Below are 26972 nucleotides of genomic sequence, written 5' to 3'. Positions count from 1 at the left end.
GCGTCACGTGACCCAGGTAATTGGCAGGCTCGCCGCGCACCGCCTGCGCTCAGCCCCCTGCTCTGCAGCCCCCGGACCGCGCCGCGGCGCAGACCCCCGGCGGCCGGTGAGCGCGGCGGCCCCTACCCTCCGGCTCCCTGCGCCCCCTCTTCTCCGCCGTCTCGGGGGCGGCCCCTCTGACCCCCGCTCCCGGCTTCAGGGGCGCCGCTGCCCACAGTCTTGAGCCGGGCCCCCCAGGGAAGGCGGGAGGGGGAGTGAGCGTGACCTTAGCTCCGCCCTTGGCTGGCCGCGACCTCCCCAAGGACCACCCCCTCCCCCCCCCAGCCCTTCAAACACGTCTGATCCTGGGAGTGCAGTGTTTTGCGTACAGGAGCGACTCGCTAACGGTGGGGTTCCAGGCGGAAGACTGCAGACTGTCCACGCTGCCTTCCGTGGCCTGGGGAGGGGCCTGCTGGTCGTAGCCCTCTTAAGGGGCCGGGGCTGCGGAGAGCCGCGTGGGGTGGGGAGGGTCCAGTGTTATGTGCCTGGCGGGACACGCAGGCAGCTTCGAAGTCTCGGGTCTTCGTGGGGGCAGGGCCCTTCTAGGCAGTTTTAAACACCGTCTCTGCTCACAGACGGGGAAACAGGCCATGAGAAAGGCAGGACTGGCCTGAGGTCGCAGCCGGCCTGGAAGTGCGCGTCCCACGCCCCAGGGAGATGTGTGTGTTTGGTAGGGGGAGTGTATCCCTGAGGTCCCAGGAGGGTGCTATGGGCATTAAGTGGACCCCAGCGCCTCACTCTGACACCTGTCCACCAGGGGCCCACGCCCACTCTTGCAGCCCCTCCCTGCACATCCCGTAGTCTTGGAACAGGCCCCATCTACCTTTGTACTTTTTCCGTCTCGTGGCTTTAGTTCAGACCCTTCATCTCTGCAAAGGAAATCAGCACACCTCCCTACCCTACTTCCTACCTCAGAGTCCGCCTCCGGCCTTCTCTTGGGTTCAGCAAACTAAAGTTGGGGTATATTCCTGAGAAAAGCCCACTTAATTCTCAGCATGTGGCGCCAGGCTAAGCCTGCAGCAGCGTGAGTCCAGGTTCCTCTGCTGCCCAGCTTCAAGGTCTTGGGTAGAACCCTTCCCCTGGGGATCTCTGTTAACTGATGTCTACAGTGGGCAGCCCAGCCAGAGCCTCGTGTGTGGGAGTGGCCAGGATATCTGCAGTTGTTACAGTTCTGGGGGTAGGGGTGGGGATGGTACTGAGCGGGTCCCTAGAGAGGAGACCCCTAAGAGCTGCCTAGAGCAACCTGTCTCTTGGTCCCTGGAGGCTGAGCTGGGCTGGAGGTGCTCACGGGGCCCAACTCTGGTTCTTTGTCGCTGCTTTCGCCCGTGTGGGAGGGACCTGGCAGGGCTGGCTGGGGCTCTTGCTCCAGATACTGCAGTTGGCACTGGTCCCAGCCCTCCAGGGTTCCTAGGTCCTCAAGCCCTGCTGGAGTGGGGGCGGGGGTATCTGGCTGGCTGTCCTCCTGCCAGGCCAGGTGAAGGTCACAGTACTCCAGCGATTGCCCCAGACCATTCAGTGTTTATAAAACACAGTGTTCCAGCACTGGGCAGGGCTGGACACAGCCAAGCTTTGTCTCTGCTCCCCTGAGCCGTCCTATTCCCCTGTGGGAGTGGCTGTGGGGGTGGGTGTCAGCAGAGGGAGCAGTGCTGGCTGCAGCTGTTGGAAGGTGCATTGTTGTTCAGAGAAATCTGGGTTTACGTCTTGACCCCGCAGTCAGGAGGGCACAGGCTCTGGAAGCACCTAGAGCCCCATCACTCATCAGCTGAGCCTCTCTGTGCCTCAGTTTCCCTGTTTATAAAGTGGGGTTAATCCAGGTGCCCACCTCCTGAGGCTGTTGAGGGTTGAATGAGCACAGTGCCCGTCCCAGCATCAGTGCTCACCGACTGCCTTCTCATGTTTGTTCCCACGGTGGACGGTCTTGGCATCTGCTTGCCTTTGCCTTAGAGTGGGGCTGATGGAGCTTCTGTTATTTAGATTCTCCTGATGTCTCCAGGCCAGTAGCTCCTAGGCCCAGTGGCCATCTGGGCTGGCCAGCCCTATATTTGCTGAGGCCTTGGGGACAGTCAGAGGTGGAGCAGGAGTTGGGACCCTGGCCCTCTGCCCCTGAGCTCATGCCTCGAGCCCCCACCCAGCACCTGGAGAGGTGCTACGCCAGGGGGAGCAGCCTCAGCCACCTTCGCTGTAGGGCTGGCGGCACTGGGCTTCAGTCCGAAGCTTCAGGGGCTGAGCAGGTGGGGAGGAAGCTTGGGGCCCTTGGGGCTCAATTCCAGCTGCACCCGCCTCCTTCTGCCCTGCATTGCAATCTATTTTTGCTTTTAAAGTTTCCTCTGTTTAGACTTGCTCCTGGTTGCCCTGAGAAGCCCACTTTCCTTCGCTTGAAGAGACCACCCCTGCCTTCCCTTTGCGTCATGTGAGTTTGGAGGGAGAGAGAGGGAAAGAGGGAGGAGGCAGGCTGGGAGGGCCGGGCCCTGCCTTGGGGCCTCGCCCCTTGTGGAAGGTCCAGCCAGATGGTGCTGGTTCTGGCGACTTGGTTGAGCTGATTGAGGTGGGGGTGGAGGGGCCTGTTGGCTGAGCTCAGAGCCAGGCCTGGGCAGGACCTAGAAGCCAGTTATGCCCCAGAAGGCACATTTTCTAGGAGGAAGGGTGAGGGGGAGCATGTGCGATGGAGAGCAGGCCTCTCCTGCCTGCACGGCCCCTGGTGGGGTGCTCTGGCGCTGCGCCCCGCTCACAGGCTGGGATTCTCTGGGCAGAAGGGCATTAGTGAGGATTCAAGGGGAACCGTTCTATGTCCAGGCAGTGCTGGGCTGGGGCAGAGGGGGAGTTCTGCTCCCAGTTGTAGGGGTGAGAGAATAGAGGTCCTACCGTACACATCCTGCGTAGGATGAGGTGGCGGTGGTGTTGGGGCAGCAAGGGCCTCAGTGGGCCTGTCAGCCCCCAGCCTGCCTGGATGGGGAGCCCTGGGGGCTATCCAGCACTGGAGGAGGCTCTTAGAGCTTCTGTTCTCTGGGGGGTGGAGGAAGCTCCCTCCCACCACGCGCATGCACACACGCACGCACGCACACACACACACCATTGAAAACCTGTTGTTCAGGAATTTCCCCTGGGAAAAGGCAGGTGACATAATGGAGGTGAGATGAGCTGCAGGTTCTCGTCCTTCCCCATCCTGGGTGGCTTCCAGCCTGTGTGTCCCCCCTGTGCTGTTAGCTGTCCTGAGTGATGTGGTCCTGAGTGTACACCCTGGGCAGGGTACAGGAGCCTGAGAGGGCAGCTCCAGCCCTGGGCTGGGCTGGGCGTGGGGCTTGCCTTCTGCTTTGCCCTCTGCTGCTCTCTGGGGCCCTTCCCTTCTCTGCACCTCAGTCCTCCCTGCTGTGAAGTGGGGCCATTGAGGCCTGTGTCATCGGCCTCCAGTCAGAGGAAGTCACTGGTAGCTTTGGGTCACAGTGACTGAGATCCAGCAGTGCCATGGGCCTCCTGGGATGATGCATCTCCATCACCCAGCATCCCCCACACCTTTGCTCAGCCAGACTCCTTTCTTCTGGCTTTTTCCTGACCATGCATGGCACACCTGACCCCTGTAGGGCTCCCCTGCCTGAGTTCCAAGATTTCCAGCTGCATGGCCCACTTCAGGGTACCAGCTGCATGTGCCCTGTGACCCTCTGAGGGGGCTCCAGGATCTGGGCTGGGTGCTCCCTGAGGCAGGTACTTGCCTTTGCATCAGGCTTTGGGGGGTGGCGGGGAGGGAGCCCAGGCTGGGCTGGATGGAGCACAGCAGGACTGGGCCTCAGGGATACTCAGTAGCTGTCGATGGAGTTTATTGAGCTGGGATCTCCCAGTAGGCAGTGAACCCAGGATGGCTGGCAGTGTCCCATTCACTTCTGCCTCGTCACTGCCTAGCCCAGGGCTACCTGCCAAGTAGGACCAGGAGATGCCGGGTGAGTGAGCAGTGGCTGCCAGAGCTGCCTTCTGACCTGGTCCTGTGGTTTATGCTTCTCTCTCACTGCCTGTGTCTAGGATGAGTCAGCTGAGGCTGCTGCCATCCCGCCTTGGGGCACAGGCCCTGAGGCTCCTGGCTCCACGTGACGTCCAGGTGTTCAACTGGTGCAGCAGGTCATCTGGGCCACCGGCCACCTTCCCAAGCAGCAAACATGGAGGTGGCTCTAGTTACATGGAGGAGATGTACTTCGCCTGGCTGGAAAACCCCCAGAGTGTCCACAAGGTTGGCACCCCCACTCCGCCCGCCGTGTAGACTGGAAGCTCCTGGGGCCAGGATGCGGAGGGGGTAGCGGGGAGAAGCAGCTTAGCTGCTGTGTGATCTCGGGCAGGTTTCTTTGCCCCTCAGGTCCTCCGTCAACCCTGTTTGTGAAAGATCCTTGTCCTGATGTTGGGTGAGGAGAGACCATTGCTTTTCTGTTGCTGAACCAGTCAGTGGGTGGTGGTCTGGCTTGAGAAGCCCTGATAATGCTCTGCTCAGCCTGGCCTGAGACCTGCTTCTGCCCCCTTTGCCATGCTGTGCTGTCCCCGGATGGCTCCTCATTCTGTAGTGAGGGGCATAGGTGTTTACGTATGTACTGAGCTGATAAATACCTGCTAATGGTAAAAACAAACAAACAAACAAACAAAAAACCTCAAAACAACATCAGATGACAGTGAAAAGCGAAAAATGAGGCTGCTCTCCCGCCTCCTCACTCCCACTCCTCGGAGCAGAGTAAAACGTTCACAGGATCCAGAACCAAAAAGGATGAGGTTGTATAGGAAAAAGGCTCCCCACAATGCATCCCCTATCTGCTCAGCTCCCACCTGTCTGTGCCCCAGTTTGCTCTTAGTTTTTTCTGTATCCTTTCAAAGAGCTTCTGTAGGTTACTTATTGTAAATAGAACTCTGGATTCCCCCCTTGACACAAAAGTAACGTGTAACATACACTGATTTGCTCCAGGCTTTTTTCACTTAGCATCCATCTCCCAGATCTTTCCCTGGGAGTCCATCAAGAGCCTCATCGTTCTTTTTTCCAGCTGCGTAGTATTCCACAGTATGGATGTGCCACCCTGTTCCCAGTGACAGACATCTACCTCATTTCTGGTCTCTGGCTGTCATGACCAATGCTGCAGGGCGTGGTCTTGTACATTAGTCGTCTTGCATGTGTGTAGTTATCTGTAGGATAAATTCCCCAGAGTGAAATTGTTGGGTTACAGACTATCTGTATATATAATTTTTTTTCTTTTGAGGAAGATTAGCACTGAGCTAACATCTGCCGCCAATCCTCCTCTTTTTTGCTGAGGAAGACTGGCCCTGAGCTAACATCCATGCCCATCTTCCTCTACTTTATATGTGGGACGCCTGCCACAGCATGGCTTGACAAGCGGTGCGTAGGTCCGCACCCGGGATCTGAACCGGCGAACCCTGGGCTGCCGGAGTGGGATGTGTGAACTTAATCACTGTGCCACCAGGTCGGCCTCTGTATATATAATTTTGATGGCTGTTGCCAAAATGCTTTCCACAGGTCTTGTCCCACTATATTCTCCTACCAGCACCGTACGACAGTGTGCAGAGGAAAGCACTTCTGTGTGTGTTCTGCTAGAACATGGAGGTGCTTGTCCATACACACGTCTGCTTTTTGCTTCTACACAAATAGCAAACCATACGTCCTCTTCTGCTTTGTTCACTTTACAATGTATCTGGCGATACTCCACATCCACAGTAATAAATGCACCTCTTTTTTTTGAGGACTGCATCATCTTCCAGAATCTAGGCCTACCATCCTTTATTTAACCAGTTTCCCATTGATCACCACTTAGATTGTTTTTATGTTGTCATTTTTATAAACAGTCCTGTAGGGAACATCCTTGTGGGTACTTCTGGGTACACCTGTACAAGCACATCTGTAGGATAAATTACTAGCAGTGGAATTGCTGGTTCAGAAGATATGTGCGTTGAAAATGTTGAGGGCCTTTCTGCCAAATTGCCCTCCACGAAGGCCTCCTCCAAGCTTTGGTGTGTCGGGGCGCATTTCCCCAGTCCTGGAAGCCCCTTTCATGCATGAAGCCCTGGGTCACAACTTACAGCTCCCCCCGCACCCCTTCCAAGCTGGGTCCTGCAGAGATCTGGGCTCTGGGTGAGGGCCCGGGCCTGTTGAGAGGGTCTCCTTGGCAGGGTCCTGGGAGGGCCCTGAGAGCTGTGGTGGTGAGGAACATCCGATACCCCCTGGGCCCCCAGCCTGGGCCACCCCCGACTCCTCGCAGGCCCTGACCTGGCTGTTTTCTTGCTTCTGTCCCTGCCCAGTCCTGGGACAGCTTTTTCCGGAAAGCCAGCGAGGAAGCCTCGTGTGGCTTGGCTCAGCCACGGATCCCCTCTGTCATCCCTGAGAGCAGGCCGGCAGTCTCGAGCCGGACCAAGACCAGCAAGCTGGTGGAGGACCACCTGGCTGTGCAGTCTCTGATCCGGGCCTACCAGGTGAGCGGTGGGGAGGGGGCAGGCTGCGAGGCCGGACTGGCTCCTGGGTGTGGCCAGGAGCTGATGGTGAGGGGACTTGCTCAGCCCCAGCGTCATCTCCTTTGAGAGCCCTTCTCTGAGTCGTCTATTGGGGGCTCTTGCTTTTCCTGCGACTCTGTCACATTACCCTTCATGTCACTTACCCCCCTGGTGTTTTTATGTGTCCTGATTTGTTTGTGTGCCGTCTTTCTCATGGAATGTTGTTTATATCACACACCACTTTGCCCCAAGTACCTGGAGGCGTGCTGAGAAATCAGTTTCAGTAAATGTTGAATGAAAGCTCAGTAGATGGAGCCTTGTTGATGTCTGTTTTCTCCGCTTGACTGAGCATTCCAAGAGGACATTCCAAGGCAGTGATATACAGCAGGTGTTTAAGTAGTGCTTATGGAATGAATGAATGGTTCAGTAAACAGCTCTCCCACTACCAGCTGCTCTGTTCTGGAGAGTTAGGCCCCCCCTTCCCCCCACTGGATCCCCAGGCTGGGCCCCTGCTCCATCAAGGAGCCCTGATGACCTTGCATAATCTTAGTCTTGACCGAACAGGATTAGTTGGAGAGCTGCCCTGGGTGTTCACTCCGTAACAAGTGTAACTGTTTGCGATCTCTCTTGGCGTCAGTGGCACAAGGTGTTTCTTAAGAGAAACTTGTCTTGCAAACCTGCAGAAGGAAGGGCAAGGACATCCTGACGCCCTTGGCAGAGATCTCCTGCCAGGGAACAACGAGTCGCTGCAGGAGCTGGGGGAGCGGGCAGCCTTAGCTAATGGAAATGGTGCCTTGCCTCCGAGGGAGGCTCTCTGTGTGGGATGGCACCTGCACTCCCTGGGCATCGGCTGTGCTGGGATGGAAGAGGGAAGAGAGCAAGACTGGACCCCTTGCTGGTGTCAGGACCCATGGACTGTGGGCGACCTGCAAGCGAACAGCGTTAGTGGTGATTATGGTTTCCTTGGCTGGCTGAAAGAAGCTGAAAGTGATTTAACCATTGACTTCAAAAATGAAGAATAAGGAATATAAAGCTCTATATTTAATATAACATTCAGAGGGCTGCCTGAGGGCCTCGTCTTCTAAGCACAGTTCCCAGCTCTTCAGCTGCTCTTTGTTCTTTAACCAGCCAAGACCAGGCATGAGCGAGTCCTTTGGGCAGGATAGTCTCTGGCTTCAGGCCTGTTACTGCATATCTGCATGGTAAAAATCTGCCAGAGGTTGTGCCTGTTGTGGATGACCACCTGCCAGGGGGCCACAGCCCCTCACAGGCCAGTAGGAGGCAGAGCTCTGGTTTGACTCATTTGCACACAGTGCCAAAAAAACCCCATACTTATTATTATGAACATTTTCAAACTTATAAAAGGCAGAAGAATTGTGTAGTGCCCCCCACACCCATCAATACAGGGCCCGTCTTGATTCATCTATTACTCACCTCTGGCCCCACCCACTGGCTGCTGATTATTCTGAAGCAAATCCCGGGCATCTGATCATTTCATTCATTGAACATTTCAGCATGTCTTTCTAGAGATAAAGGCTGTTTAAAAAATAGACCACGATAGCATTGTCACTCCTAAAAATAATGACAATAATCCTTAATGTCATCCAGTATCCCCTTGGTCTTCACATCTGCCTGTGTTTGTCTTATGATTTCTTTTTACTGCTTGTTTGAATCAGGATCCAAATAAAGCCAGAGGTCGTGACGAGTTGATGTGGCTCCCACGTCTCCTGGACTCTGCAGGTTCCCCTCTAATGGTTTTTCTGTTTCTTGCCATTTTTTTAAATTGTTTTTTGTGGAAGAAACCAGGTTGTTTGTCCTGGGGAGTTTTCCTGAGTCTGATTTTGCTGATTGCATCCCCATGGTGTCACTTCATCTGTCCCTTTGTCTCATGTAATTTCTGTAAATTGGTAGTTAGATTGAGAAGCTTGATCCAATGTAGGTCTGACTTTCTTTGTTTCAAAATCAGCTTCCTGGTGGCTATGGGCACTTCATCATAGCAGCCGTGGCTGACTATTTCCTGGACACATTAATTGATTAGGGCTGGTAAAAATGGTGATATTCTAATTCCGTCTTTCTTTATTCCCTAAAGTACTTCTATCAGGAGAAACTGCCCTTTGTCAGCTCTGTTTATCCTGAGGGACAAGTTGTATAGGAGAGACGGGGTCAATGCTTTCTTTTTCCTGTTATTAACTGATTTTCAGAATTACGAGGTGGTTCCCTCGCATCCTCTAAAGATGGCCAGTGAAAGTTTTTCTTCTTTTGTTTAGGAATTGAAATATATTTGATGAGTTTCAGTCTGTTGCCGATCTTATCCTTATTGTGGCTCAAAATGTGTCGCTGCTTCCGGCCCGGGCAGTGTTTGAGCAGCCCCTTGCTGTCTGGTGTGACAAGATGCTCCGAGCTCATCTTGTGTGTTTCTGCCCAGCCCTGGGAGCAGCCAGTTCTCCGGGGAGTCGGGACTGTCCACTGCTGTTGCTTTGATCCCGACTGCTGGGATCTTCCCGTTGGTAGAACCAGGAAATTTGTGGGTTTTTGTAAAGTTAACATACATTGTGGGTTTATAGTGATGCATCTGCATGCTTCAAATGCAAGACTCAGTGTGTGTCCTTGACCCCATCAATCTTATGTCACCATCTCCTTTTAAAGATACCAACGATAGAGGCTCTCAAAGTCACCAATACAGTGGCATTTGATTTTCCCACAACCCACACACAACAGTCTTAGAGTACAATTCTAACACTACCGCTCCTGATCAGTAATAAAAATGCATTTGTGATTTTCCTGCAGCTGTGTCTGTCTTTAGGGAACATTCTGTTCGTCAATTGGGATAATTCCTCTCTGTGTGGTTATGCCACCAGATGGATGCATTAATTCATTTGTTTTGCTTTACTTTCTTTCTTTCTTTTTTGTTGAGGAAGATTCACCCTGAGCTAACATCTGTGCCAATCTTCCTCTATTTTGTATGTGGGTCACTGCCACAGCATGACTGTCAATGAGTGGTGGAGGTCCGTGCCTGGGAAACGAACCAGGGCTGCTAAAGGGGAGCATGCTGAACTTACCCACAAGGCCACAGGGCTGGCGCTGTTTTGTCTTACTTTCAGTTTTAAAACCTAATTTTGTTTTATAGTGATAGAAAATATTTACAAGACTCCAAAGTCAAATCTTCAAAGCTAGATATATTCTTAAAGTCTACCTTCTAGCCCTACCACTCCACTCTATCTTGTCCTTGCCCCATAAATAATTTTTCTTATTTTAAGGTTTTCTTATTTTATGATTTATTCTTATAATGCATATATTATATATACAGATATACACAAAAGCATGTATTTCCTTCTGTCTCATCTTTCTTAGATAATGGGTAGTTTACCACGTACATGTTTTTATAATTTGCATTTTTGCTTAACAATATTTTGTGGAGACTCTCTCACAGTAGCAGATAGGAATTTTCCTCATTCCTTTTTAACAGCTCTGTAGTACTCTGCTGCGTGGATTTCCCATATCCATATTCCAGTTTCCTGTTGATGGATGTTTGGGAAGTTTCTAGAAATTTGTGATTCCTAATAGTACTGTATTAACCACTTGTGTGTCTGCATCCTTTCCTATTTTTTGAAAGCTGCATGTTGCACTTTTAAACAGAGTCCACTCCATGGTGGGGCCTCCAAGGCAGCTGTGCTGTGGCTGGGTGCTGGAGACATGGGGAAACTTGAAATTCTGAAGCAGGAAGTGAGGGGCCGGGGCCCAGACCTTACCCTTGACGCAGGTCTGTCCAGCTGGGTCCCAGCCCAGCCCTGACCTTTTCCTCTTCTCCCAGATCCGGGGCCACCATGTAGCCCAGCTGGACCCTTTGGGCATTCTGGATGCAGACCTGGACTCCTTTGTGCCTTCGGACCTAATCACAACCATCGATAAATTGGGTGAGAGTGGGTACCGTTTCCTGATGCCCTGGCAATGACAGAGTCCCCTGGGTCCTGGGGCCCAGTGAGGGGCTCTGAGCCCACAGTGCCTCTGGGTCCTGGGGCCCAGCCAGCGCCCAGGAGGCTTTCTTCTGGCCCTTGCCCATCTACTGCATGGTATTCCTGGGAGAGATGTCCCCCCATCCTCCCTGGCTGGTGCACCATGCTCAGCAAGCTTGAGAGACCCGTCCAGGCCCACCCTCGTGGGGGCAGGTGGGGCTCTGGCTCTTACCTCCGTTCGCTGCAGACAGAGGGTCCGTGACCTTTAGGCCGGACCTAGGGGGAGGATGCTGGGGGAACTATTGTGAGGTCTGGGCCCCACCTGGGCCTGAGTTCCATCTTCCCTCCTGTCGGCGGTCTGGGCTCTGCCACGTGTGCCTCGCCAGCCTTCTATGACCTGCGGGAGGCTGACCTGGATAAGGAGTTCCAGCTGCCCACGACCACCTTTATTGGGGGCTCTGAGCACACCCTTTCACTGCGGGAGATCATCCGGCGCCTGGAGGTGAGCACAGGCAGCTGTGTCAGGCATGCCTGATGGAGCTCTCTGGAGCGTGCTAGAGGGAGGGAGGGCGCTGCCTTTTCTGTTGCAGATGCCGGGGCAGCCATCCCTCTTCCTGGTTCCTTGTGGAGTCCCCACCTTTCCCCCCAGAGCACATACTGCCAGCACATCGGTCTGGAGTTCATGTTCATCAACGACGTGGAGCAGTGCCAGTGGATCCGGCAGAAGTTCGAGACCCCTGGCGTGATGCAGTTCTCCAGCGAGGAGAAGCGGACTCTGCTGGCACGGCTGGTGCGCTCCATGAGGTCAGGCCCGCAGCACCGCCCCGGATGCCCCGAGTGGCCGAGGGGGTCTGCTCCAGGGCTGAATGAGACATCCAGGCCCTGGCTAAGAAACTAGGAGGGTGCCTGGCAAGGGAAGGCAGGACTGGATGGGCCTCACCGCTGGCTTGGAGGAGGCCCTTAGGAGCACTGGGGCCAGATGCTCAGGCAAAGCTGGGCAGATGGGTAGGGATGGGGTGCCAGGAGAACCTGGCAGCAGGGGACACACCAAGCAAAGGTGGAAGTGGCCAAAAGTGGTTGTGGGGATGTTTGGGCAGAAAGATGTCTCTGCGTGGAGTGCGTGTCATGGCGCCTCCCTGCAGATGGCTCTGCCCACGGGACTCTCTGAACTTGGGGCTGCTGGGGGCTGCGGGGGCCTGGAGGAGCACTGGTCCAGCCATGGGGGGCAGGGTGGATCCTTGAGCAGTGAGGTGTGGGCTGGAATTTGAGTTGAGCCGTGAGGGGGTCTTTGGGGCCTGGTGGGAGAGCCCTGGGCGGTGCATGTGGTGCAGGAGGACAGTGGCCCGGAGCAGGTAGAGATGGCTTGTTGGAACAGTCTGGAAGTGGGAGAGGGTGGTAGCTGGGAATAGGTGCAGGCAGAGGTCTTTGGTTAAGCTGGGGGCATGCCCGGCCTCCCCCTCACCCGTGCTTCTTTCTTGTGGGGGCATCGTGGTGTCCGTGGCAGGTTCTGGACTGTGTAGAGGGAGCGTCTGCTCCAAGTCCTCCTGAGCAGCCCCCATGTAGCCCCAGCCTCTCCATCTTTTCCCATCTCTCCCCAAGCAGGTTTGAAGACTTCCTGGCCCGGAAGTGGTCCTCGGAGAAGCGGTTTGGCCTGGAGGGCTGTGAGGTCATGATTCCCGCCCTCAAGACCATCATTGACAAATCCAGTGAGATGGGGATCGAGAATGTCATTCTGGGGATGCCCCACAGGTGGGCCCCTCACCCCGCTCCCCTCCCCTCCATAGCCTCATGCATTCTCCTCCAGTCCCAGCAGACTGAGGTGGAAAGGAGGGGACGAAAATCAGAGCAGGGGTGTTGCAGGGACCTGGGGCTGGAGGCAGAGTAGCCTAGAAAGTTCTCTGAGTACCTGAGCCCTGGCCTACTCATCACATGGCGCCAGGGACTAACCAGGTTCTCTCAGACTCAGTTTCTCTCTCATCATGTTGCTGCTGTCCCTAGTGGGGTGTAGATTTCAAAAAAAAGGGGTGTATCTTGCTTCTTGAGGTTCCTGTGGACAAGGAGATGTGGAAAGGCATGTCCCAGGGAGGTGAGGGCAGGACCTGGGCAGGTGGCCCCAGGTTGGCACTCCCTGGAGGGAGGTCTCTAGAGGTGAGCCAAGGGTCTGTTTCCCCGGCTGCCAGCTGACTGCACGCTTCCCTGTGACCTTGATAAAGACTTGGAAGGCTGGCTGGCAACTGGGCAGTTACCTCTGAGCTGGAGCCTGTGGGCTAGTGAGGAATACAGCCTGGGGACAATCTGGCCAGGGGCCCTGCTCTGTGGGGGGGCGCAAGGACATGCTGAGTGGGCTGGGGGGCAAAGCCCTGGTGTTTCCTGTGACTGTTGCCAGCTGCTCACAGTTGGGCCAGGCTGGATCTCATCAGCACGAGGGGGTCCAGAGGCGGTTTAAGGAGGGTCCGCCTCCTGTGGGCTGGCCTGCCAGGAGCTGAGGGTTTGCCTGTCACAGGCTCCGTGCTCTGAGGGGCCTGGAAATGCCCAGTGTCCAGTCAGAGGGTCAGGCAGAGCTGGCCCAGTGGTCTGAGGTGGCATGGGCCCACCTGGCTTCAGTAGAACCGTGGGAGAGGATGGTGCTGGAGGGTCGCTGGTGGCTCTGGGACCATATGGTGGCACTGGGCAGGCTTTTGGCTGAGGAGGGCACTGGGAGCTGAGGGGCTGCACTATGCTCGGCCTCCATAGTCGGGGAGGGGCCTCTGAGGCTGCAGGACTTTGCCCAAAGGGGCTGAGAGATGTTCATACGGCTTCTGTGGCCCCACAGCCCTGCCCCCACAGAACAGGAGAGAGGCCCACCTGGAAGAGGGCTGCCCTTCCCTCGCCGGGCCATGCAGGGCTGAGGGTCAGGCCAGGGTGTGTGCCGGCCTGGGGCTGGGTTATGGGGGAAGAGGTCATCCCCTGGGCTCTTATCAGGCTGGGCATACCCCTGAATAAACCGCTCCCTGAGGGGGAAGTTCAGGCCGGACTGGAGAAGCCCTGGTCCCTGGCTGCTTTCCCATGCCCAACCCCAGCTCCCCTGGACAGGTCCTCTGGTAACTCCTGATCTTAGGGTCAGTCCAGTCCCCTCTCCCCTATCCCATTCCAGGATGCTGCTGGGCTGGGGTGGGGGCACATGTGTGAGCAGCTGTGAGGCATTGGCAGTTTGGGATCAAGATGCTGGGTTGGGCTCAGCTGTTTGGTGGGGCTGAGGCCTCCTGCCATGAGGCCTCCTGAGTCTGAGATGTGTGTGTGTCGGGGGGGGGGGGGGGGGCTCCTGCCCGGGGGAGCTAGCTGGCCAGGACCCCTGACGTGCCTTGTAGATTGAGATAGAATGAGAGGGCTTGGCCTCACTTGGGCTCCACTTGGGGGTTGGGGGGAGTCTCCCCAACCCCCATGCTGATTCTGATAGGTCCCAGGTAGGCAGGGGGAATTGCGGTGCTGGAGCCTGTGAGGGGAGGCAGCCTCTGTGCCGGGTGAGAACCCAGCCCCTCTGGCTCCAGGGGCAGGCTGAATGTGCTGGCCAACGTCATCCGCAAGGACCTGGAGCAGATATTCTGCCAGTTTGACCCCAAGCTGGAGGCGGCAGACGAGGTAGGTACCAAGCCCAGGTCCCAGAGCTCCTGGAGAGTCAGGTATTTGGGCCAGCACAGCCTTCCCAGGGAGCAGAGTCCATGGAACATCCCAGCCCCACTGGGGGCTTGTGTATCTGCCCGTCTGTCCGCCTGTCTGGGATGGGAGGGGCGGGTTCATCACAGCTCACCTCAACCTTCAGGGCTCTGGAGACGTCAAATATCACCTCGGCATGTACCACGAGAGGATCAACCGAGTCACGAACAGGAACATCACTCTGTCACTTGTGGCCAACCCCTCCCACCTGGAAGCCGTGGACCCCGTGGTGCAGGGGAAGACAAAGGCAGAGCAGTTCTACCGTGGGGATGCCCAGGGCAGGAAGGTGGGCTCACCTGGGCCCTGAGGTGGCTCTGAGAGGCTGGACCCTGGGTCTCTGCAGTACAGGGGGAAGGGCTGGGACGTACACGCTAGGGCATGGGGCTCCTCCTGGCTCACATCCTGCAGGTCATGTCCATCCTGGTCCATGGAGACGCCGCCTTTGCTGGCCAGGGCGTGGTCTATGAGACCTTCCACCTGAGCGACCTGCCCTCTTATACCACCAACGGGACCGTGCATGTCGTTGTCAACAACCAGGTGAGGGCCTCAGCTGAATGCCAGGCCTCGTCAGCGTCACTCATCCCTGAAACCCAGGCACTTGCAGGGGAAGGATGAGGCAGTCCTGGTGCTACTCCTGCTGCCCTGCCCCTTACCAGCTTGTGACTTCAGGCAAGATGCCTGCCCTCCCCAGCCTCGGGCCCCAGTCTGTGGAAATGGGAGATATAGACCCACACGTATACATATAGAGAGATGGATGTAGATAGAGATGCACACACACGCACGTGCCTTGAGAGAATATACATCCACATAGAGATCTTGGAGAAAGTTGTAAGGACAAAGGAATAAAGGTGTAACCAGCACCGAGCACAGAGGCTGGATATGTAGCTGGATGCCCCCTTTAGCTCATAGGAACCAGTCCGTCTTGGAACCCGACTGTCGCAGGCCTTGCTTGTATGGCAGCTGTGGTTTGTAACAGCTCTCCTGAGCCTGTAAAGCCCGGGTTAACTGCCTTAATTGCAGTAAGTCATCTAAGGGGCTGCGTCCAAGGACCTGGGCTCAGCATAACCCTGTGAGGTAGGAATTGAATGAGCCCTTTTTACAGAGGAGGAAACTGAGGCTTTGGGATTTAAGTGCTTTGCCCCAGGTTGTGCGGTTAGTAACTGGTGGGACTAGGATTTCCCCCGGCCGGTGCTCCTCGTTACCGCCACGTATAAAAAGGATTGCAGAAAAAAGAGCAGATGCAACTCCCCTGGTGGGGGGGCCTCATCCCCATGGGACCTGCTGCTGTGTCTGATTTCGGACCGTTTGCCTGTTACCCCTTTGTGTCCCACGTGCCTCCTGGGCAAACCTGATGGACCTCGAGGCACGGGCCTGCTCCTCGAGCCACTCCTTTAGCTCTAGCAAACAGAGGAGCCGTCGCTGCCTCCCGCCTCTGCAGATTGGCTTCACCACGGACCCCCGAATGGCCCGCTCCTCACCGTACCCCACCGACGTGGCCCGCGTGGTCAACGCGCCCATCTTCCACGTGAACGCGGATGACCCAGAGGCTGTGATGTACGTGTGCAGTGTGGCGGCCGAGTGGAGGAACACCTTCAATAAAGACGTCGTGGTGGACCTGGTGGGTCTGGGGGCCGAGGCCAAGGTGGGGGGTGCGCAGCCCATCCCTGTCCTGCCGAGTGGGCCGGGTCTGCAGCATCTTCGGCATTCAGGTCTGGGGGTGCTTCTTGGATGGAAGTATCAAAGGCCTGGGGGTGGGGCCTTCAGTGATGGGGGGGTGGCTTTCAGGGGCCTCGAAGGATGTGGCTGGCCAGATGTGCCCCAGCTGTGTAGTGACTAGGCCACCCACACTGCCTGGGTGCAGGGTCTGAGCCGCCTGTCCCCCACTATCCCTGCAGGTCTGTTACCGCCGGCGGGGCCACAATGAGATGGACGAGCCCATGTTCACGCAGCCGCTCATGTACAAGCAGATCCACAGACAGGTGCCTGTGCTGAAGAAGTACGCAGACAAGCTCATCGCCGAGGGCACGGTCACCCTGCAGGAGTTCGAGGTGGGTGGACGGCTTCATGGGCACCTGGGACAAGCCTCAGTGGAGCCAGGACCCTGGGGTGGTTGCTGATGTCACCAGTGCGGTGCTGGGCACTGGTGACTTAAGAAAGTAGCCAATATGTTCCTTGTCCTCAACAGCCCCCGGTTATCAAGGGGGACTGAGGACCAAAGACATTTACAGCCTGGCGGGATGCAGCGAATACTGCCATACGGGCAAGTCCAGCCTCAGGCAGGAATCTAGGAAGGCATCCTGGAGGAGGTGGCTCCGAGCTGGGTTTGTCCCACAGATATCTATGGATGCGTTGGTCCTGTTGCCGTCAAGAGAGCGAGGACTGTGAGACTTTCCCAGGTCTCCTCCAAGTCCCTTGCTGAGCGGGAGGGATCCCCTGAACTCTGAGACTTTAGCCTGTGGCCACGAGGTCCCTGCAGGTTGGCAGACAGAGAGTTCTAGACCTTGTGAGGGGGACCAGGGCTTATGAGTCTGGGTTTACTCCCCAGCCTCTGGCTGCCCAGGGCATCACTGACTCAGTCCGTGCCTTCATTCTGATTTCAGGAAGAAATCGCCAAATATGACCGGATCTGCGAGGAGGCGTATGGCAGGTCCAAGGACAAAAAGATCCTGCACATAAAGCACTGGCTGGACTCCCCGTGGCCCGGTGAGCGAGCGCCGAGTTGCTGGGAGTGACAGGCTGCGGGCTCTGTCCCTGAGACCCCCGAGGCTTTGTGGGGCCCATTCCTGAGGCCAGGGTCAGCCGGAGTAGAGGGGAGATGGCATCGCCCTCAGAGCACGTGTGACCGGCTGCTCCTGGAAAGGGAGGGCTGGGCCAGGGAGGGTGGACAATGAGTGTAGAGAGTCCTGGGGAGGGGTGCTCAGAGGGTGCTCCCCAATCCCAGACCTGCCATTGTGGCCGTAAGAGATGGCATCAGGTCGGGGAGGCCTGGCCTGTGTCCCTACTTGGTCGTTGGTGGTCAGCCTAGCTCTTGGCATCCTGGGGATGGTGCTCAGGGAGACTCCCTGGGGTGAAGCTGGATGGCTCTGACCTTGGGCCCTGGGAGTAGCCTGCACAGGAACCCAGGGGAGGATGTGGGTAGGTGTAGGAGCAGGAGCTGGGGCTGTCAGCTGTCACGGGTCCTGAGGATGGGCTCAGGGTGGAGTCTGAGTGCCTGGTGGGCATACATAAGGGTGGGCCCCTGAGTCCTGGGGAGGCAGGCTGCCTGGGGGCCCTGAGGCCCCACCACCCCCGAAAAGTTCATGGAGACTCTGCCATCTCAGGCTTCTTCAATGTGGACGGGGAGCCCAAGAGCATGACGTGCCCAGCCACGGGCATTCCTGAGGACGTGCTGACCCACATTGGTGACGTGGCCAGCTCCGTGCCCCTGGAGGACTTTAAGATCCACACAGGTGAGGTTACTGTGCAGGCTCCAGCATGGGCCACTATCCCAGACCCAACCTTGTGCCCCATGGGAGATGGCATCAGGGGTCAGGGAGGCCTGGTCTGGGTCCCCACTTGGTTGTTGGCTGGTCAGCTGAACTCCAGAGCTTCGTTTGCGGCCCCGAGAGGTGCCTGTGATGACAGCTCCTCCCAGGGCGGGCAGATGTGGAGTCATGCTCCCAGCTGGGAGCCGGTGACCAGGCACCGTGGGTTTCCCCAGTGCCTTTGCCAGGGCGTCCCTGGGTCAGGCAGGAGAACAGAGAAGGAGGGTGTCCCATGGAGGGGGCGGTTGGGTCTGAAATGTGGGGGATGGATGTAAATGCTGGGCTTGCAGGGGGCCTGGATGGATGACAAGGTGACCCTGTGGCTCCCAGGTGAGCTGGGCTAGTGTGTGGTCACTAGCTGCACTGACTGGCACCTTGTGGCCATTGTGGCTTCTGCTTGGGCAGCCTGGAGGGCCCCTGGCAGTAGTGGGCACCTGCACACCCTCTTATCAGCCTGTAGGAGTTCCAGGGGATTTCTCCATTCTGTGCTCACAGGCCCAGGTGTCCTGGGCGCCCACTCTGTGTGCATGTCACAGGGGGTCTGTGCGGGCATAGGGCTGACTGGACCCCAGCGTGGGCTGGGTGCCTGGCTTAAATCCAAGCACCTTTCTAGCTCTGTGATCGTGAGCAAATTACTTTCCTCTTCTGAGCCTCAGTCTCCTCATCTGGAGAGTGGGGACAGCTGGTAGCACTCTTATGGGGTTGTGAGGAAGGTACCCAACTCAGGTGCCTACGACAGTGGCTGGCATATGGCAGATGCTCGCCCAGTGGTACCACCTTCTTCCTGCAGGGAGGGAGGCTGGTGGGGATGGTGGGCTCGGCCCTGCCCGTCATCTTGGTTGGAGTGGGGTTCCTGGAGGAGGCGTGCCTGCCCCTGGCCCACCTGTGGGAGGTGTGTACACTGAGTATGTACACACCTGGGTCAGGGCCCTGGTGCTGTGGCTGTCCGAGGTGGGGTCCTCAGGCTGGTCCTTCTCTCTCACAGGCCTCTCTCGCATCCTGCGGGGCCGTGCGGACATGATCAAGAAGCGGACGGTGGACTGGGCACTGGCAGAGTACATGGCCTTTGGCTCCCTGCTCAAGGAGGGCATCCATGTGCGGCTCAGCGGGCAGGACGTGGAGAGGGGCACGTTCAGGTGAGGGCAGGGGGTCTGGATGCAGGCCCTGTGGGTGTTAGCCTTGTTTGCATCGAGCCCCTGGGACGCTGGGAGCCCAGCTGTGCTTGGAGTCTCCAGAGTCGGCCTGGGACCCTGGATGGAGCTGGGGCCTCCCCCTCTTCCTGCACCTTGTCTGCGGTGTCCAGGGAGGGCCCTTGTTTGGCTGAGGTCTTCACAGGTTGCCCTGTCAGCATCCCCAGCCCCTGCCCTTGGGCCAAGCTGTCAGAGGGCCACTGGGTCTCCTCTCCATCCCCCATGGGGCAAGCATGCTGAACTGACCACTTGGCCCAAGTTGTTGGTGGATATCAAGCCTTGAGGCCATCTGTGGTCCTCAAGATCCTTTATTTTTTCTTTCGTGAACTGCTGTTAAGCCAGCCCCCCCATCCTGCTTGTTTGCAGTTGAGTTTCGGGTCCAGATGAAGGACCTTACACTTGTCAGTGTCCCCATCCCATTTCCTCTGTTTGGGGCCCCAGATGTTACGCATCCTGACTCCGTCACTGCCATGTTAGCGAGTCGTGGTACTATGGCTTCCAGGATTCGACAAGCTGTCTTTCTCGTGTCCCAGTCACTCATCACTGCTGGCCCCACTCCAGCCAGGGCCACAGGGGGCCACTCCATTGCAGTGGAGCTGTGTGTCAGTCCTCACCAGGCTTGGGGGTCAGCCAGGTGGCCCCACTTACGCACAGTGCTTCCTGCTTCCCATGACCCTGGGCAGAGCAAGCGAGGGGGTAAAGGGGCTGGCAGGATGAGCAGGGGGACAGTGCCCCAGAAGTATGGCCTCCTAGGGTCTCAGGCTCCACTCAGCGCCTGGGAGGTGGGGAAGGCAGGTCTTATTGGCCCCTTCTTTGGTGAGAAGAGGGGACTCTTAAGTCTGTGCTCCAAGACCCCCAGGCACTGTGTGGGGACACCACCCGCACTGTGGGCTGGGGAGGCTGCCTACAGGAGGGACCAGGTCACTCTGGCTTTCCAGGGCCCTGTCCGTGCCGCCGTCCTGTGGCACTGTCAGGTTTCCTGGCACAGTGACGAAGCCTGGCCTGCCTCCTGCTGCCTGACCCCCCTGCGCTGGGTGAACAGGTGCCAGTCCACCTGCCGTCCAGCCCTTCCTGGTCTGTCTCTCTTCAGTCACCGGCACCACGTTCTTCACGATCAGGAAGTTGACCGGAGGACATGCGTCCCCATGAACCACCTTTGGCCTGACCAGGCTCCCTACACTGTGTGCAACAGCTCCCTCTCGGAGTATGGAGTCCTGGGTACGTGGGAACTCTGCCTGTGGGTCAGGTGGGCCTGGAGACACCTGGGGACCACGGAGGGCCTTGCAGCTCAGGATGTTCTGTCTTTGTTGTTGTGACCCTGGACTGGGCCTGGGGCTGTGGGAGGAGCCAGGATCAGGACCTGGGAGGAGCTCAGAGGCCCCTGGGTGGCCCTGGGTCCTGGAACAGCCCTGAGGGACAGTGGTTGGGCTGTGCCCACCTGAGGCCACATGGGAGATGAGGTCCTGTCCCATCTGGCCCCTCAGGGAGCCCAGCTGGGGGCCCCTGCTTGCCTGAGTGGGGGGTCTGTGGATACCAGAGCCTGTCTGTGGGCACCAGCAGGGAGACAGAAAACCCCATAGACTCCGCTCATGGATGCGGTCACTGACTGGCCCTGATCCTGGCCTGGCCCCTCCCCCCCAAAGTTCCTGACCCCAGTCTTGTCTCTTGTGCACTATACACTGCAGCCCTGTCTTGAGGTCCCCTCCCTAGGCTCTGGGCTTCCCAGGCTGTGTCCCCTGTCCTCTTTCTCCCTTGGCTGACCTTTAGCTGGCTCGATTCCTCCCTCACTGCCACGTCCCAGAAGCAGGAACGCCCTGAGAGTCGCCTCCGGGGCTGTGCCTGGCCCTTCCTGTCAGCAGCACTGCACAGATGGAGGGGCTTCTCTCGGCAGATGGCCCCTGCTGCCTCCCCGGGGTTTCTTTGGCCGTGGCTCCTGGTCTAAATAAGGCTGAAGCTGGCTATGCATGAGGTCAGGGCTGAGGGTGGCATCTCTGGGCATGTTGTCGGCTCCCAGTAGATCCTGGCCTTTGGGCCCCAGGAAGTCCTTGGGCTCATCCTGGCCAGCTGGGAAGGCTGGGTGGGGGCAGGGAGGGCGTATGAGGAAGGGCGGGCTTTGACTGGAGCCACTGCCCTGTGGTGACAGTGTGTGGCAGGCCCTGTCTTGGTGTCTTCTGTGTAGGCTTTGAGCTGGGCTATGCCATGGCCAGCCCCAACGCTCTGGTCCTCTGGGAGGCTCAGTTTGGTGACTTCCACAACACGGCCCAGTGCATCATCGACCAGTTCATCAGCACAGGCCAGGCCAAGTGGGTGCGGCACAACGGCATCGTGCTGCTGCTGCCCCACGGCATGGAGGGCATGGTGAGGGTGCCATGGGGCCGGGAGCTGGGGGGAGACCCTTGGCCACTTGCAGAGATGGGGGCATGCACCTTCCAGCCTCCTGGAACACCTGGTCTACTCAGGGGAGGCCTGTGTCGTGGTGTGTGGCTGCTGTCGAAGACGACAATGGGACTGCTATTACCGGCAACAGAAGCAACTGACACGTCTGAGAGCTTGCTGTGTGCCGGGCTCTGGTTGAAACCCTCTCTGTGTATTAACTCCTCCAGTCCTTACAACAACTTAATGATGTAGGTCCTGCTCCCACTTTCCAGTTGAGGAAACTGAGGCCTGGAGAGATTGAGTAGCTTGCCCAAGGTCACACAGCTAGTAGCTGGCATTTGAACTTATGCTGTGCAGTACCGCCTGTCCTCTGGGGCTCCCCTGGGTGACCAGCCTGTGTAGTCACACATAGGGGAGAGGGAGGCTGTGCAGGCCAGCGGGGGAGGAAAGGGGAGGAGCAGAGCATTATGAGATGCCACCCCGGTGAGCGTGCAACCTGACCAGGTGAGGGGAGGGGGGCCCGTACTGGCTGTAGGGGCAGCACGGAGCAGAGGGGGCTCAGCCACTGCCTGACTGTGTGACCTAGGGCAAGACCTTCCTGCCCTGGACTGTTGGGCTGCAGTGGCTGTCCCTGAGGGCCCCTTCAACCTGGGCTGGTCATCGGTCAGGGACTGAGCACTGCTGTCATGACCGAAGGGCTGTTCAGAGGCTGGACTCTGTGCCGAGCACCTTGCACGCACTGTGTAATCTGTGGCATCCTCCCAGCTGGCCTGGGCGGTCAGGCCTGTTCCCATTTCACACAAGAGGAGAGAAGTGGTGTGACCTGCCCAGGGTCACCCAGCGGTAATGGTGGTGGCTGCTCACGGGGTGGAGCTTGAGACTGGGCGGGGAGGGTTGGGCTGGCCTGGCTGGTGCCTGTGGTGCTGGGTCCTTGGGGCGTTCCCACTAAGGGAGGGGCGGGTGGTGGCCGCGGAGCAGGTCAGCCCTGCCCCACAGGGAGCCAGCTTGGAGGTCAGTGTGGGGTTTTCTTGCTCTCATGGAGCAGAGACAGCCCTGGATTTGAATCTGCCCCTTCTGCCTGAGTGACCTTGGGGTTGTTATTTCACCTCCTTGCCGCTCTCCTCCTCCATCTGTAAAGTGAGTCATCTATGTGGGTCCCTAGAACTGTGCCTGGCACCCAGCAGGCGCTCAGTAAACGGCCGCTGCTGTAGGTCAGAATGTTCTAGAGAACGAGCATCTCAGCTTGGCCTGTTTGCCTTTTCCTCCTGCCCCGCGTGTTCACATGAGCTGGCTCTGGCCAGACTCTCCTCTGAGGATGCTCCCCTCCTCTTGTCCCACATTCCTGCTTCCTTCCTGTGGTTTGGGCTCCAGAGTGAGGGCACCTCCTCTGAGAATCCGCCCAGGCTCTCCCCTGAGCCCCGGATCCCTGCAAGGCCAGGTGTCTGTCCCATGTCAGACCCTCCGCCCCACTCAGGCCCGCTGGGCCGTGTGGCATTTGCTTCCAGGGCCCGGAGCACTCCTCAGCGAGGCCCGAGAGGTTCCTGCAGATGAGCAATGATGACTCGGATGCCTACCCCGTGAGTGCCGCCCGCCCTCCCCCAGGACAGGGACGTGCCCTGCTGTGCCCGCGAGGCCAGCGCCGGGGGGCCACAGTGGGCCACCTCCCAGCCACACCCTGTCCCCCCAAGGCGTTCACTGAGGACTTCGAGGTGTGCCAGCTCTATGACTGCAACTGGATCGTGGTCAACTGCTCCACGCCGGCCAGCTACTTCCACGTGCTGCGCCGGCAGATCCTGCTGCCCTTCCGCAAGCCGGTGAGCCACCCACCCCGGCCGTCACCATAGCAGTGCAGGGGCCAAGTGTGGGGAGCCCTGGCCAGGCAGAGGCAGCTGGCAGCTGGACACATGTTTCCTTTCCAGCTGATCATCTTCACACCCAAATCTCTGCTGAGGCACCCAGAGGCCAAGTCCAGCTTTGACCAAATGGTGTCTGGTACGTGTCTGGGCGTGTTGGGGAGGCGGCTGGTGTGGGGCCTGGTGGCCCATGGCGTGGCCTCTGCTCCTGGCCTCTTCTGTCCTCACCTCTGTCTTTGGCTCTGTCAGCCGTGCAGCAGCTCCCAGCTCGGTCTCCACCTGTGGCTGGGTTGGGAGGTTGGTGCTGTGACCACCCAACCTGTTCCAGCTGGGGTCAGTTGGGCTGAGCACCAGGGATGGAGGAGTGCATTGGGGCCCCCAGCCACCCAGTAGGGCCGGCCTGGCTGTGCCAGAGAAGCTTAGAGGCAGGAGGCCTGCTGGAGGTCTGCCTAGTTTAGTGGGGCATTAAGTATCATTCATTCATTCGTTCATTCAGTCATTCCTCAGTTTTTTCACTCTTGAGCCAAACAGACATTACTGGCCCTGGGGACCCGGTGCCCCCTCCAGGAGCTCTCAGCCTCATTGACCTTGGAGTTGGAGGTCAGATAAAGCACCTGAAGGACCAGGTGTTGGAACTGAGATGTGACCCAGTGGAGATCGGGGAGGGACAGGTGTGGGGCCCTGAGGCTCGACAGAGTAGAGCTGTCTCAGAAAACGGTCCTGGGTAGTCGGGCGGGGCAGGGCCTGGCCAGGAAGGGCCTCAGTGGTGGGCACAAGTGCGTGTGTTTCACCTGCATGTGTTTGGGCATCCCCTCTCGTGTGGGCAGGTGGCCAAGCTGGCAGTTCAGAGCTCTCGTGTGGGAGCTGGACCGCTTGGGCTGAACTCCTGGTGCTGGATTTTCTGTGGTGGGGCCTGGCAGCCAGTAACCCTTTGTGCCTCAGTGTCCTCACCTGGGACGTGGGGACACTAGCTTCCTCAGAGGTTTTTGCAGTGTGCTTGGTCTGGCACCTGGCATGTGGCATGAGCTCAGGGAGGAAGAATGGACAGGACTCGGAGCTGGGGGCTTGGCTGTGGGGCTGAGCGAGGGAGGAATGTGCATGGAGACAACGGCTCACCTCCCAGCTTGGTGACTGGGTAGCTGGAGTACGCACAGGAGGTGGGCACAACTTGACAGGAGCAGATATGGGACAGTAATGCCATCAGATGGGGTGTGACATCACCTTCTCCATCCCCTCCAGGGGCTCTCCCCATCATACCCCACCTCCACCCGTCACCTTAGATGTCGATGCTCCCGGGGCTCTGCTTTTGGCTCTAGCTCCTATCTCTACCCCTCTCCCAGTGACATCTCAGGGTGTCTTCTGCCCCCTACTCCATTGTTTGGCTCAAGAGGTGCCCACTGCACCCAGATCTAAATCAGGGGTCATCTCAGTGGCCAGGGAGAGCCTGGGGGTGCCAGGGATGCAGGCCTGGTTCCCAAGCTGCCCTAACCACTCTGGGAACCCATGCCCCTGCCACGCCCTGTCGGTTCCCCAGGGACCAGCTTCCAGCGTGTGATTCCTGAGGATGGGGCTGCAGCGCGGGCTCCAGAGCAGGTGCAGCGGCTCATCTTCTGCACTGGAAAGGTGTACTACGACCTCGTGAAGGAGCGGAGCAGCCAGAGCCTAGAGGAGCAGGTGGCCATCACACGCCTGGAGCAGGTATGCCCGAGCCCTTGCTCGACCAGAGGGATGGACAAAGTCAAATCGCCAGCCCCCAGGCTCTGGCAGCGTGCCAGGCGGGGCCGGGACTGGGGCCCTGGAGGAGAGCTGTGGCTGCTCTCCTGGGGGCATGCCCCACCTCCCCTGGCTGTGCTCCCCTTTCTCCCTGCCTGCCCCAGATCTCTCCGTTCCCCTTCGACCTGATCAAGCAAGAAGCAGAGAAGTACCGAGGCGCAGAGCTGGTGTGGTGCCAGGAGGAACACAAGAACATGGGCTACTATGACTACATTAGCCCGCGCTTCATGACCATCCTGAGCCGGGCGCGGCCCATATGGTACAAGGCTGGGTGCCGGGGGTGCGCGCCACCTACCCTCGCCTCTGCCGGGCCTGAGGCTCCGTCCTGGCTCTGCCCATCCCGTTTGCCGTGTTACCCAGAACTGGCCACTGTCCTTGTCTGGACCGCTTTGGAAACTAAGGGGTTGGGCCCCAAAGTCCCCTCTGGCTCTGTGTCTGTCGGTGACAGGGTGACTTCCTCATCAGAGCCCCGTCAATACCACTTTATAGAGAGTAAACCTTGATGGTGTTCTGCAGTTAGAGCTGACCTGGAGGCTCTCCTGCCTGTCCCAGGTCTCCTGCCTTTGATCTCAGGCTCTTCACCTCTACCGCAGGTGATGATAAGCATTAGACCCACGCAGACCCCGGGCAGGAGCTGGGCCAGGCCCACCCCTCCTCTTAGCTCGACTCTCCTCCCCCAGGTATGTTGGTCGGGACCCAGCGGCTGCACCGGCCACAGGGAACAGGAACACTCACCTGGTGTCTCTGAAGAAGTTTCTAGATACTGCCTTCAACCTCCAGGCCTTTGAGGGCAAGACCTTTTAGAGCTGGACATGGCCTGTTTGGTCTTTCGGGGGTTTGGCTGGGGACATAGTGGGGCCAGTGAGGGGAGGGGCAGTGCTCCTGCCTGGGAGAAAGGCTCTCGGGGTCCCAGGATAAAACATGCACAGTGATTGAGGCCAGAGCGTAGGCACCGCTGGCTTCGGTATTACGCCACCTTGGGCCTTTGTGTTTATTTCAGGATCTAGTAGGATGGAGAAAGCCAGAGGGGTCTGATGGATGGGATGTGTTTCTGGAGCATTTCCCCAGCTGCCCTGGTCTTTCTGGAATTTTTGTGTGGCTTCTCCATCTATGACGTTCGTGTCTCTGCAGACAGCCACCCGGGAGCCCGTGTCTTTAGTCTGTCTCCCCCATCCTGGCAGATCTGGCTGCCGCTTACCCTGTCCTTGTTCCTCTGTAGATTCAAGGGGTGTTCTCTTTTGTGCTCTTAGAAATAGAGATTTCAGCAATAACACCCAGGTGAAGCAGGACCCTGCCAGGCGATTTGTCTCTGCTCTGTTTTATGGGGCGTGTCCTAATGAGATATGTTAGCTTCTGTGTGAATTACAGCCACAACTCACGTGTACCAAAGCAGAAAACCAAATAACAGAGAAATAAATCAATGCTTAAGAAAGATCTGTTTTCGTTTCATGTTGTAAAATTGGGGGAAGAGACAGATGGTTTAGGGAGGGTAGGGGATGGGGAGAAAGAAAACACTCAACGTGTGGAGGATAGAGTATCTGCTTCCATTGCATGTGTTTTCCTGGGGCACCGGGCAGTGTTTGCAGATCTGTGGGCATCTCCACTCCTTAGCCTTGTGGAGTTGTAGCCCAGCAAAGATGCTGGGGAAGTTGTGGCACAGGAGGGATGTTTTGCTTTCTGCAGATCATTTATTCACTTATCTCCTGCTCAGAGCACTTCCTCTGTGCTGGTCCCTGGGGCCCGGGGTGAAAGAGGCGGACGTCCGTGGGCTGGCTCTTCCAGTTCAGGAGTCCGGCTGCAGAGATGTGTAAACAGTTTGATTCGTTGAGTTACCAGTTATGTTGGAGTAAGTGCCGAGGGTTCTGGGAGTCAAGGAAGGCTCCCCGGAGGAGGTGGTGTTTGAAGTAAAATGAGTCTTACAAGAAACACGGGAGAGATGAGCATTCTGTGGAGCAGACCCAGAAATACTAACCGTGGCATTGGGGCAGGGCGACCTAAAGAGAAAATCAACCTGAAGTTGGAGCACAGAGTGTCCAGTTGCATCAACCTCAAATACAGCTTGTTGGGGCACACTTCAAATTGCACTGCAGGAGCGTGCTAATTGAC

The 26972-nt window shown here is 57.6% G+C and overlaps 1 protein-coding gene across 2 annotated transcripts; it reads left to right on the top strand.

Moving 5' to 3' along the window:
* OGDHL (oxoglutarate dehydrogenase L) lies at positions 1-26300 on the top strand. 2 transcript variants are annotated; one of them, XM_046655025.1, is made up of 23 exons: positions 1-106; positions 4051-4255; positions 6316-6486; positions 10316-10418; positions 10844-10959; positions 11107-11261; positions 12060-12206; positions 13985-14075; positions 14257-14436; positions 14559-14687; positions 15589-15768; positions 16046-16198; positions 16751-16853; positions 17471-17599; positions 18660-18810; positions 19955-20082; positions 21044-21222; positions 22746-22817; positions 22929-23054; positions 23160-23232; positions 24628-24791; positions 24971-25125; positions 25547-26300. In XM_046655025.1, the coding sequence occupies exons 2-23, from the start codon at positions 4052-4054 to the stop codon at positions 25668-25670; spliced, it is 3033 nt and encodes a 1010-aa protein (XP_046510981.1). In that variant the 5' UTR covers positions 1-106; position 4051; the 3' UTR covers positions 25671-26300. The 2 variants fall into 2 exon arrangements, with proteins under 2 accessions (XP_046510981.1, XP_046510980.1); XM_046655024.1 differs by lacking the exon at positions 1-106 and adding an exon at positions 2363-2449.
* The last annotated feature ends 672 nt before the right edge of the window (positions 26301-26972 follow it).

The sequence above is a fragment of the Equus quagga genome, chromosome 2, assembly GCF_021613505.1.
Source record: "Equus quagga isolate Etosha38 chromosome 2, UCLA_HA_Equagga_1.0, whole genome shotgun sequence".
Classification (NCBI taxonomy): domain Eukaryota; kingdom Metazoa; phylum Chordata; class Mammalia; order Perissodactyla; family Equidae; genus Equus; species Equus quagga.
This window is presented reverse-complemented; position numbering and strand designations above follow the sequence as displayed.